Source organism: Scyliorhinus torazame, chromosome 10 (assembly GCF_047496885.1).
Source record: "Scyliorhinus torazame isolate Kashiwa2021f chromosome 10, sScyTor2.1, whole genome shotgun sequence".
In the NCBI taxonomy this organism is placed as follows: Eukaryota; Metazoa; Chordata; class Chondrichthyes; order Carcharhiniformes; family Scyliorhinidae; genus Scyliorhinus; species Scyliorhinus torazame.
The window spans coordinates 174,086,356-174,099,270 of record NC_092716.1 but is presented as its reverse complement, the minus strand read 5'-3'; the positions used below and the strand labels follow the sequence as shown (position 1 = coordinate 174,099,270).

The 12,915-nt window shown below is 54.8% G+C and overlaps 1 protein-coding gene across 2 annotated transcripts in view; it reads right to left on the bottom strand.

Moving 5' to 3' along the window:
- LOC140431052 (anoctamin-9-like) overlaps window positions 1-12,915 on the bottom strand; it is a 368,406-nt gene that overhangs the window by 125,682 nt on the left and 229,809 nt on the right. For both annotated transcript variants that reach the window (XM_072518965.1, XM_072518966.1), the window contains exon 17: window positions 42-99. In XM_072518965.1, the coding sequence (XP_072375066.1) occupies window positions 42-99 (58 nt within the window). The remainder of the gene's footprint in view (window positions 1-41; window positions 100-12,915) is intronic.

The window sequence follows — 12,915 nt, the reverse complement described above, 5'->3', positions numbered from 1 at the left end:
GTGTCTCACGTTTTTATGTAAATCAGGAAATTGCAACTCACCTCCTCCAGTCGCCACTGCCCTGCTATTCTCACATAATTTCTTGGGTGGCCATTAATCCTAGCAGAGAAACAAATCAGTTACTGCAGTGAAGGTTTAACATGTTGCATACTCACTGCATAATGTATTCCAACAACAGTTCAGCATACTGCACAATATACAGCTGCAGTAGAGTCTAAAAGGTATCCAAATCCATGTAGAGAGAACAGATTCACCGGACAAATTTCTAAGTTCATTTGTGGCAGGTGTGGTGTATACCTGTAGATAATATTCCATGTATGCAACAGTGTGACCTCCCACCAGCAGGTGGCATCAGATACAAGTCAGGGCAGATCCCGTGATCCTCAGAAGGTTGTAAGGCGTACATGAGGACAGTCGTGCATAGGGGTAGTACCAGAAGAAACTCCATGATAACTTGCTCTGTGTCTGATCGTTATCTTACCACGTGTGCATTAATAAAAATCCTGGTAAAAGATGCGATTGGGAGGATGCATTCGAGGAAGGTGGCAGGGCCGGATGGGTTTCCAGTGGAATATTATAAAAAATACAAGTATAAACTGGCACCCCTGATGGTGGGGATGTTTGAGGAGGCGATAAGGAAGGGGGTGTTACCACAAACTTTGAGGCAGGCATCGATTTCCTTAAAAAAGGTAAGGGTCCGACGGAGTGTGGGTCGTATAGGCCATACCACTTTTACATGTGGATGCAAAGGTATTGGTGAAGGTACTGGCAGGTAGGCTGGAGGAGTGCCTCCCTAAGGTGATAGGTGAAGATCGGACGGGGTTTGTGAGAGGGAGGCAGCTCTTTTCGAACGTTAGGAACGTTAGCTGTGGCATTGGATGCCGAGAAAGCGTTTGACCGGGTAGAATGAGGGTACTTGATGGCAGGTCTGGAGCGGTTTGGGATTGGTCCACGATTAGTGGACTGGGTAAAGCTACTGTTTAAGGAGCCGAGGGCGAGTGTCCGCACAAATAACATTAGCTCGGAATACTTTTCTCTCCACCCTGGGACTAGGCAGGGATGTCCTATGTCCCCCCCTGCTGTTTGCACTAGCGATTGAGCCGTTGGCCATCGCGTTGAGAAGTTCGGGGGTATGGAAAAGGATAGTGCGGGGGGGAATAGAGCATAGGGTGTCCTTATTTGCCGATGACTTGTTGTACATGTTGGACCGAGTGTATCAATAGGGGGAATATTGGAGCTGCTTCGGGTGTTTAGGGCTTTCTCGGGGTACAAATTAAATCTAGACAAGAGTGAGTATTTTGTGGTGTCTCGGCCGGGGGTGGGGGCAGGGGTGGGGGGTCTGCCATTCCGTAGGGCAGGGACTCACTTTAGGTACCTGGGGGTGCAGGTTGCTCGGGATTGGGGGGGGGCTCCGTAGGTACAACATTTCTAGTTTGGTGGGGAGAGTGGAAGCTGATCTGGCAAGGTGGGATGGTCTCTCTCTGTCACTGGCGGGTCGGGTACAGGCGGTTAAAATGAACATGTTGCCACGTTTTCTGTTTATTTTCCAATGCCTGCCGATTTTCCTGCCAAAGCCATTTTTTAGAGAGATTGAAGGAATGATTACCTGGTTCATATGGGGAGGGAAGGTGGCCAGAGTTAGGAAGGTGCTGCTACAGAGGGGAAGGCAGACAGGGGGTTTGGGTCTTCTGAACCTGATGTATTATTACTGGGTGTCGAATGTGGAGAAGGTGCGGAGTTGGGTCAGAGGGATTGATTCCCAGTGGGTCAGAATGGAGGAGAGTTTGTGCAGGGGGTCAGGATTGAAGGCGTTAGCAACAGCGTCGCTCCTGATGGCCCCGGGGAAATACTCAGGGAGTCCGGTAATAATGGCTTCATTGAGAATTTGGAGGCAATTTCGCCAGCACTTCGCATTGGGGGCAGGGTCAAGGGAAATGCCGATTCGGGGGAACCACAGATTTGAGCCAGGGAAGTGGGACGGAAATTTTCAGAGATGGGAGGAGAAGGGGGTTAGGGCACTAAAAGATTTGTTTCTTGGAGGTCGGTTTGCACGATTGAAGGAGCTGGATGTGAAGTATGTGCTGGAGCAGGGGGAAATGTTTCGACACATGCAGGTTCGAGATTTTGCCAGGAAGGAGATACAGTGCTTCCCGGTGGAGCTGGCCTCCACATTGCTGGAGGAGGTGCTGATGACAGGGGGACTGGAGAGGGGGGTTGTGTCGGCGGTTTCCGGAGCTATTTTGGAAGAGGAAAAGGCACCGCTGCAAGGGATCAAAGCAAAGTAGGAAGAAGAATTGGGAGAGGATATGGAGGAGGGGATCTGGTGTGAGGTGCTCTGGAGGGTGAACGCCTCCAACTCGTGCGCGCGGTTGGGGCTGATACAGCTGAAGGTGGTATATCAGAGCACACCTCACAAGGCCGAGGGTGAGCCAGCTCTTTGAGGCGGTAGAAGATGTGTGTGAAAGTTGCGAGGGGGGGGCCTGCGAATCGCGTTCCTATGTTTTGGTCCTGTCCGAAGCTGGAGGATTACTGGAAGGAGGTGTTTAGGATGATCTCTAAAGTGGTGCACGTGAAACTGGACCCGGGCCCTCAGGAGGCTATATTCGGGGTGTCGGACCAGCCGGGGTTGGAAACGGGTGCAGAGGCAGTTGTTGTAGCCTTCGCCTCGAGGATTGCCCGGAGGCGGATCCTGTTGGGATGGAGAGCAACCTCTCCACCCTGTGCCCTGGCGTGGCGGGGGGACCTGTTGAAATACTTAACTCTTGAGAAGGTTAAGTTTGATCTGAGGGGAAGGATGGAGGGGTTTTACAATTCATGGCCATTATTCATTATGCACTTTCGAGAATTGGATAACATCGAACATTGGGGGGGGGTGTTGGGAGGGTTGGGGGGAGGGGGAGGGAGACTGTATGTGTTAATGGTGACTAAGGGTGATTCCTGATTCCTTTTTGTTATTTATTTATGTTAACATGCGGGCTGCTGTTTGGAGGTTGGTGGGAGGATGGGATTGCTGTTGTTGATAATGGGATTGACATTATATTCGTTACTGCTCATTGTTTTGTTGGTAGGCGCTATTTGGGGGAAAGTGTGAAAAAGGAGAATAAAAATATTTTTAAAAATAAATAAAGAAATAAAAACGTGGTTGGATAAGTCACCAGCAGTTCTGTGGATTCCCTGCCAGACAACAAACAACAGCGGGTTTTGCACCAGCTCCGCTGGCAAGTTCTCCCCCACTATCTATTGACACTTGGAGTGCGATTCTCCGGCCTTGTGCTCTCGCTTGAGCGACACGAGGCCGGTGAATAGCAGGAGAGGCAGACAACGAGAACTGTGCCTGGCACCAAACAGTTTGCAATGCAACCAGCCCACACCTGTCGGCGAAATCGGGATCTCGCCATAGTGTGGCGAGAAACCAATTATTATCACTTACGCCCTATTTCCATACAATTAATAGGAGCCAGCCCATATCCAACGGCTTTCTGTCATTCAGCAGCCTTCCCAGCAAGTGGTCACGCTGACGCCAATTCGTACTCCTTTTGAAAATCGTGAACCTAACGGAAGGGCTTCTGTAGGGAGCTGAGGAGATGAGTACCATCTTTGCTCACAGGCAAAGAGCCCGGGGGCAGTGATTGGTGGGGGGACCCTTGGCTGGGGGTGGGAGACCCTCCGCAGGGGTGGGCCACCAAGGGAGGATGGGGGGCGCAGTGGGGGTAGGAACTGGGAGCGGCAGCACCATGCCAACAGCTAGATTGTGTGTCCGCACAAACCGGGACCTGACGGAGTGCCACTTGTGGGGGTCTCCAAGGGGATTAGAGGCCATCAGCTGCATGCTATTTCAGCAGGATGGTGCCTTCGCAAAGCTGGTACTATCTCTGGGTACCCTAGAAGTGCCAGCCTGGGACCTTGATGGTGCCATCTGCGTACCAGCCTTTCTCTGCCAAGATGCGATATGGCACTGCCAAGGTGCCAGGTTGGCACTGCCGAGTTACCTAGCTGCCATTAATTGCGCGTGCGATCGTGCCGGTGTGGGTGTTTGGGGGGAGGAGGGGGGGGGGGGCGCCACCTCCCATATTGCGTTCAAGCAAAGGTTATTCTTTTGAGGGCCTCGGAGATTGGGATGCTATTTAAAAATGGCATCCTGATCTCTCGCTATGTCGGGGTCTTCCGGACAACAGAACTCCCCATTGTAAAAAAACAGGGCTCTGTGACGCCTCGACCGCGGGTTCCCCGTTCAGGCCTCTTATTCAACACAAGTCAAGTTGAATGGCCATCAGCGTCCCAGCAGCACTTAAATAGCACTTGCTCAGTCAACCCCAGTTGGCTCGCAGCAATGGCGCCAAGGAGACCGGCCGCAAGATTTGGCGATTCAAACTTGGGAAGGCTCGGGGGAGATTCGGGGGAGGCCAGGATAGATGTCCTCTTCCCCTGAGAATCCCAAAGGGTGAGCCACAGGGCAGCCAGTGGTGCCTGGGACGAGGTGCTGGTGGCTGTAAACTCCGGGAATGTGACCAGGAGGACTGTCCCCCCAGTGCCGAAAAATGGTCAACGATCTACACCTGGAGGACGGCATATGGGCAGATGCTTTGAGTAGTGTAAACACGACCGCAACATGCGTCAGGCTCAGTCTGATCCAGTTCAAGGTCGTACATCGGGCCACCGTCGAGCAAATTCTTTGGGCTGGAGGACAAATGTGCTAGATGTGCCGGAGGACCAGCGAATTTTGTACACATGTTCTGGGCGTGTCCTAAAGTAAGGGGGTACTGGCAGGGATTCGCGGATGTCATGTCCCGGGTATTGAAAACTAGGGTAGCAATGAGTCCTGAGGTGGCAATTTTTGGGGTTTCGGAGGACCCGGGAGTCCAGGAGGAGAAAGAGGCCAACGTCTTGGCCTTTGCTTTCCTGGTAGCCCGGCGATGAATACTGTTGGCATGGAGGGACTCAAAGCCCTCGAAGTCGGAAGTATGGCTTTTGGACATGACGAGCTTTCGTGGGCTGGAGAAAATTAAGTTTGCCTTGAGAGGATCGCAGTCAGGGTTCGCCCGGAGGTGGCAGCCATTCATTGACTTCTTCGCAGAGAATTAATCGTCAGCAGGGGAGGGGGGGGGGGTTAGGGTAGCGTAGAGTAGGGGGTTGCTTAGATAGGTTCTTGCGAGAGGGGAGCCGATGCTTGCATTATGTCTTATTTGCTTTTTGTACACTACGGTATAATGTCGCTGTTTTATATGCCAAAAATACCTCAATAAAATTGTTTATGAAAAAAAAACAATCTACATCTGGCAGCACGAGTAAACACCAACTCCCCCCACCGAGGTCTTTCTGCCCCCACGTGAGTACCTCCTCCCCCGCCCCCCCCACTCTCCATGCTGCCCCCAACTAGCTGCCATTAATTGCGCGTGCGATTGTGCCGGTGTGGGTGTTTGGGGGGAGGAGGGGGGGGGGGGGGGCGCCACCTCCCATATTGCGTTCAAGCAAAGGTTATTCTTTTGAGGGCCTCGGAGATTGGGATGCTATTTAAAAATGGCATCCTGATCTCTCGCTACGTCGGGGTCTTCCGGACAACAGAACTCCCCATTGTAAAAAAACAGGGCTCTGTGACGCCTCGACCGCGGGTTCCCCGTTCAGGCCTCTTATTCAACACAAGTCAAGTTGAATGGCCATCAGCGTCCCATGCACTCATGCACTCTCTCCCTTAAATCCTCCTTTCACCTCCCCTTCCTTCAACTCCCCAACCCTTCCTTTATGCTCCCCCCCACCACCATTATGAACCACGTGTGACTAATGATGCCCTCTCTGTGTCTCCTCAGGAAAAGCTCTCCCACAACTGTCGGGAGTGGACCCTGGAGGTGATTGGCAGCGGGGTGCCGGACATAAGAAACCTCACCTCTTTAGAGGAGCAGGCCCTGGAGGTGATTGGGGTGGTCAAAGTCAGGGCGGTCACCCACGTGGAGGTTGGCGGAAGCTGCAGAGGTGAGGAACCACCGGGCTCCACCTGGAGGACCTGCCAAACGTGAGTTGTTAGTACCAGCCTGGTGCTGAGCCTCTGGTACAGGGTCACCCGGAGCTGATGGAGACGTTAGGGTACGGTCGGGACATTCAGAGGGAGATGTCAGCGACACTCCAGCAGGTCCATAGCCAATTGGAGTAGTCCCAGAAGCTAAGGGTGCTGGAGATGTCACCGGCAATGCTTGGCACCGAGGCCAACATTGCTGGGGTGGTGACCACAGTGGAGAGCCAGGTGTACAACGCCAGCACCATTAGCGGAGGTGTCCAAGGCACTGCGCAATCGGTGACAGCCATGGCTGAGGGTCTCGACGGAATGTCGGGCTGACTTTGATGAGGTGCTGCAGGACATGAGCTCTCAGATGGAAACGGCCAAGATGCTGTGGAGCTTGCCCAAGTCGCAGGCGGGCATTGCCGAGGCGCTGCAGAGCATGCCCCAATCACAAGCCAGGGCTTGCAGAGCCAGATGAAGTAGGGGCAACTGGGGCTCCACGCAGCTGCCTCTCTGTCCCAAGGTGAACCCCAGAGCCCCACGGGCACCGACCGGAAGGAAGGGGCATTGGGTGCTAACCCGGACCCATCCCATGGAGGGCGACAATGGCCACCAGCTCATCTGGGCTCCGCCCCTCTGATGAGGCCATGTCCCACAGCCAGCACCCAGAACAGGGTGGCACAGCTGTGCACGAGCCACCGACAAGTGCGTCGGGGCCCTCAGGCCCCAGAGCCCCCAGACGACACCTGCCAGGGGCATTGAATGCCATGGGACAAGGTAAGCAGTTGACTTACTCCACCTCTGAAGTGCATCCTGGGGAGAGACCTGGACGTAGCGGTAGAGCTAGGAAGGCCAAGCACATCGAAGACCACAGAGGGCACCTGGGGAGGGGGAAGGGTATAGGTAGGGGGTGAGGGAGGTGGGGTGGGGTGGCACAATCGGGAGAGTGGGGAATTGTATAACACATTAAACATCCTTGAGCACAACCAGTATGACGCCTCTGGCACTTTCTTCCGCAATGCAGGCTGACCTCCGAACCCTTGGCCCATCTATCCAGGCATCTCCCCTCCCCAACCCCAGGTACACTGCGTGCAGGCGATGGACGTGAGCGAGCACTCAGCATACAGGCAGGGGTCAGACGATGGCATAGATTGAGGTGCACTGGTTATCACCCGCCTGCCCTCGACAGTGACCCGCTGATGGTGCCAGTACAGTCCCAGTGCCCTGGAGTGATGTGTCACAGACCCTGGGAGGGTAGGAAATGGTGGTTGGTAAGGTAGTGGTGACGGACCAGGCCACGTCCTCAATGAAGCGGGCGAGTATGAGGGCCTCCCTGGCCTTTCCAGACCATCGCCGCTGCCGCCTGCTCTGCACCCTCCAGCTGGTCCTCCAGTTCATCCCGGGATCGTCCTCCAGCACCTGCTGGTCCAGTGTCACCTCATCATCCTTGTCCTCCTCTAAATGTTCCTCATCACCAGTGCGAGGTTCTGGAGGACACAGCAGGCCACCACAAAGCAGGTGACCCTCTAGGGGGTGTACTGCAGTGCAACACCGGAGCGGCCGAGGCATTGGAACTGTATCTTGAGGAGTTTGATGCACCACTATATAATGCCACATGTGGCCACATGGGTCTCGTTGTACCGGATCGCCGCTTCAATCTCCAGCCTCTATACTGGCATCATAAGCCAGGTCCTCAGCGGGTACCCCTTATCCCCAAGAGCCAGCGCCCATCCTGGAGTGGTCCTCGGAGAAGCCAGGATGCAGCTGTCGTGGACGCTCCCTGGAAAGCATGCACACATGTACATGATCTTCTTGTGGTGAGGCACATGTGCTGTAGAGGGAGTGGAACCCCTTCTGTTAATGTAGGGCACTCTCAGATGCCCCGCTGAGCGCAGGGCAACATGCGTGCCATCCACTACCCCCTAGACCTGGAGTACCCCGGCAATGGTGGAGAAACCCACTGCCCGGACATCCTATTGAGCTTGGTCCATGTCAAAGTTGATGTAGTTTTCCGCCCGGGCAAACAGGGCATCCGTGACCTGTCGGATGAACCTGTGGGATGTGGCCTGAGAGGTGCTACCTCTTGTGCCCTGGAAGTATCCCGAGTCGTGAAAGTTCAGGACTACGGTGACTTTGACGACCACCTGTAGCAGGTGTCCTCCTCCTCCATGTGATGCCGTGCTGTCCAAATGACCAGCGACGCCTGTACACCCTGGGACGTCGCAGGTCTTCCCCTCTGGGTCCCTCCCTGGCCTGATTGGCAGCCGGGTCCTCATGGTGTGGGCGGGGTCCGGCATATGGTCCGCTTCCTCGAACATCTGCTGAGGCTGCTGCTGCCACAGTCTCCGGTGTCTGGCTGTCCAGCCTAGCAGCAGCACCACTAAGGCAAGTTCTTCTGGGTCCAAATTCCCTGCCATGGTGTTCAATATCTATAAGGAGTTGTGAGAGCGTGTTAGACTGACAAACAGCCATGGCTCCCAGCCCAGGACCCTCAATTCCCGCATTGAATCCTCCCCTCCCCCCAGAAATCTCAGTCCACACGCTCATGGCTGCAGCAGCCCCCCCTCATCAGACCCCAGACCCTGTACCCCGGACACCCGCTCATAACGTCACCTGGACCGGGCGTTGGTCCCCTTCCTCTTGCAATCCCCCACCCTCCGGCCGGGGACATGTCCCCGGAGCTGTGTCCCATCTCCTGGGTGTTCGGGTGTTGGCTGCTGTATGTGTGTGTTGCCTCTCACAGTGTTCAGGCACAGTGTCCAGGGATCGCGGCCTGATTGGGATGCTAGGCAATGACTCCCACACGCTACAAGGCCCGCCCACCCACAGGAATCTACTTGTGTTGTGTGAAGTGCTCTCTACCATGATTGCCAATTCCCTATTAGCAATAGCCTTCAGTCACACAGCCAGAGGCCCCGGTAGTCGGTGGGGCTTATGGGTGGACGGTGGGGCAAACGGGCAGGGACAGGGTTGCCCCGGAACGGACACACACGATCCGGGTGTTGACATGGTGGTGCCGCGCGCGGTTGCCCAACCCCCCAACGCCTCATCCCACCTTCCCATGGCGGCTCACCGCTGCTGGGGTCCCCTACCCCCAGCCAGGATCTGTCCTTCTCCCCCATCAGTCGATGGTCCACCACCCCCTGCCGATAACTGGGGTGGCAAACCCAGCACCCCGGGCTCTTTGCCTTTGAGCAAAGATGGCTACTCACCTCCTTGGCTCCCCACAGAAGCTCATCAGCCAGGTTCACGTTTTTCAAACAGAGTACTAATCAGCGCCAGCGTGACCACTTGCTGGGGAGGCCGATCAATCACGGTAGGCCGTTGGATAAGGGGTGGCACCTGTTAATTGTATGGAAATAAGGCTTAAGTGGTGATAATTGGTTTCTCACTACGCTACGGCGAGATCCCGAATTTGCCTATGGGAGCGGGCCGGTTTATCGCAAACTGTTTGGCTCCTGGCGTGGCTCTTCTTTTCGACCTCTCCCGTATTCACCAAGCCCGTTTCGCTCGAGTGAGAGAGCAACGAGGCCGGAGAACCGCGTCCACAATGTGGCAAGAGGCCATTTCGCCCCTCACATCTGCGCTGACCATAAAAGAAATGAGCCGCTCATTTTAATCTCACTCTCTAACACCTCTGCAGCCTTGCATGTTACAGCACTTTAGATGCAGATGCAGGTATCTTTCAAATGTGTTAAGCCCTTCAGCCTCAGCCACCAAATTAGGCAGTGAATTACAGAAATCCACCACTTTTGGGTGAGAAGATTGTTCCTCATGTCCTCTCTAATCCTTCTACCAATCATCTTAAATCTATGCACCTAGTAATTGGTCCCTCTGCTAGGAACAAGTCTTTCCTGTCTACCCTGTCGAGGCCTCTCATAATTTTGTACACCTCAATTAGGTCACCCCTTATGCTCCTCTGTTCGAAGGAAAACAACCCGAGCCTATCCAATCTCACCTCATAGCTGCAATTTTCAAGTCATGGCAACATTCTTATAAATCATCTCTGCACTCCCCAGAGAAATGTGTTCTTCCAGTAATGTGACGAGAACTGTACACAAAATTCCAGCTGTGGCCTAACCAGCATTTTATACAGTAAGATGTCATACAACTGATGCGACCATCAATTCACTGAGAGGCACGTTGAGAAGTAAACCGTGGTTTTAATCAGCTTACAACTGAGCCTGCCTGTGATCGGTACAATAATGAATGCGGTTCTGCAGGTCAGCTGCCTTTATACTTCCTGTAAGGGGTGGAGCCATGGGCGAGCCTGTACATACCCCGACATATCCCCCTGTGGGTGAAGCCGTACAATGGCCCATAGATGGAGCCCACAGGGTTAAACACATAACGTAACACGATACAGCAGTAACATGATATCACAGTGCACTGGTGAATTAACAGTAGTTCCATTTACCACATTCACCCCCTGTTTAAAAAACAAAGTCCGGCGGGGGTGACGGGTTTACAGATTCAGTCGGTCTGGTGCCCGGATCGTACGCTGCGACCGCCGAAGCACTGGTGTTGCAGCCGTTTCGGGTGGCTGTGGAGCTGGGCCCGGAGCAGGCACAGGCGTGGACTCCTGGAGCGGCTCTTCCGGAGCTTCATTCCTGTGGACCGGTGCGGCGGGTGGGAGGGAGCGCGAGAACCATATAGAGGTAGGGGCGCTGAACATGGGAGGTTGGATAGGGGTAGGGGCGCTGAACATGGGAGGTTGGATGGGACCTAGTGTGGGGGATGCAGTAGTGGTCATGGTGTCGGAGCCTGCGGGTGCCAGGTCCCGGAGGGAGACGGTATTCTGCCGGCCATCGGGGTGTCTGATGTAAGCATAGTGTGGGTTGGAGTGCAGGAGCTGGACCCTCTCTACCAGGGGGTCGGTCTTATGGCTCCGAACATGTTTTCGGAGGAGGACTGGACCCAGTGTCATCAGCCAGGGCGGAAGCGAGGCCCCTGAGGTAGCTCCCCTAGGGAAAACGAACAAGCGGTCATGAGGGTCTGGTTTGTGGCCGTGCAAAGGAGGGACCTAATAGAGTGGAGCGCATCAGGGAGGACCTCCTGCCAGTGAGGAACCGGGAGATTCCTGGACCGTAGGATCAGTAGCACGGTCTTCCAGACCGTCGCGTTCTCCCTCTCCACCTGCCCGTTTCCCCTGGGGTTATAGTTGGTAGTCCTGCTCGAGGCGATGCCGTTACTGAGCAGATACTGGTGCAGTTCGTCGCTCATGAACGACGAGTCCCTGTCGCTGTGGACATTGCTGGGGAAACCGAACAGAGTGAAGACACTATGCAGGGCGTTGATGACTGTGGGAGTGGTCATATCGGGGCAGGGGATGGCAAACGGAAAACGGGAGAACTCGTCAATGATGTTCAGGAAGTACGTGTTGCGATTATTGGAGGGGAGGGACCCTTTGAAATCGATACTAAGATGTTCAAAGGGCCGGGACGCCTTTACCAGGTGGGCCTTATCTGGTCGATAGAAGTGCGGTTTACACTCCGCACAGATTTGGCAGTCTCTGGTTACAGCTTTGACCTCCTCGATGGAGTAGGGCAGGTTGCTGGCCTTGATGTAGTGGGCGAGCCGGGTGACCCCCGGGTGGCAGAGGTCATCGTGGATAGCACGTAATCGGTCGTCTTGCGTGCTGGCGCACATGACGCGGGACTGGGCATCTGGGAGCTTGTTGAGCTTCCCAGGACGATATACTATATCGTAGTTATAGGTGGAGAGTTCGATCCTCTACCTCAAGATCTTGTCATTCTTGAACTTGCCCGCTGCGTATTGTCAAACATAAAGGCAACTGATCGTTGGTCGGCAATGAGGGTAACCCTCCTACCCGCGAGGTAGTGCCTCCAGTGCCATACGGCTTCCACGATGGCTTGGGCTTCTTTTTCGACCGAAGAGTGTCGAATTTCGGAGGTGATGAGGGTACTGGAAAAAAACGCTACCGGTCTGCCTGCTTGGTTGAGGGTGGCGGCGAGAGCGACCTCTGAGGCATCGCTCTCCACCTGGAAGGGGGTGGACTCGTCCACCGCACGCATTGCAGCTTTGGCGATGTCCGCCTTGATGCAGTTGAAGGCCTGGCGAGCCTCGTCTGCCAGTGGAAACTTGGTAGCCTTAAATAGTGGGCAGGCTTTGTCCGCATACTGGGGGACCCACTGGGCATAATAGGAGAAAAATCCAAGGCACCTCTTCAGGGCCTTGGGACAGTGAGGGAGAGGGAATTGGAGGAGGGGGCGCATATGGTCAGGGCCGGGCCCTCGGACCCCGTTTTCCACGACGTAGCCGAGGATGGCAAACCTGGTTGTGCGGGAAACGCATTTCTCCTTGTTATAGGTGAGGTTGAGTTTTTGGGCGGTTTGGAGAAATCGGTGGAGGTTGGCATCGTGGTTCTGCTGATCATGACCGCAGATGGTTACATGTCCAAGTACGGAAACGTGGCCCGCAGCCCTGGTCCACCATTCGGTCCTTGCTCGTTGGAACACGGAAACCCCGTTTGTGACACCAAAGGGGACCCGGAGGAAATGGAAAAGGCGGCCGTCTGCCTCAAACGCCGTGTAGTGGCGATCCTCCGGGCGGATTGGGAGCTGGTGATATGCAGACTTCAGATCTACCGTAGAGAACACGCGGTAGTGCGCGATCTGATTTACCATGTCTGCAATCCGGGGAAGGGGGTACGCATCGAGTTGCGTAAAGCGGTTAATGGTCTGGCTGTAATCAACCACCATCCGGAACTTTGCCCCGGTCTTGACGACCACCACCTGAGCTCTCCAGGGGCTCAGGGGCTATTGCTGGCCTCTATGACCCCCTCCAGCAAGAGACGCTGGACCTCGGACCTAATTAATGTCCTGTCCTGCATGCTATACCGCCTGCTTCTGGTGGCTACTAGCTTGCAATCGGCGGTGAGGTTCGCAAAGAGGGAGGGAGGG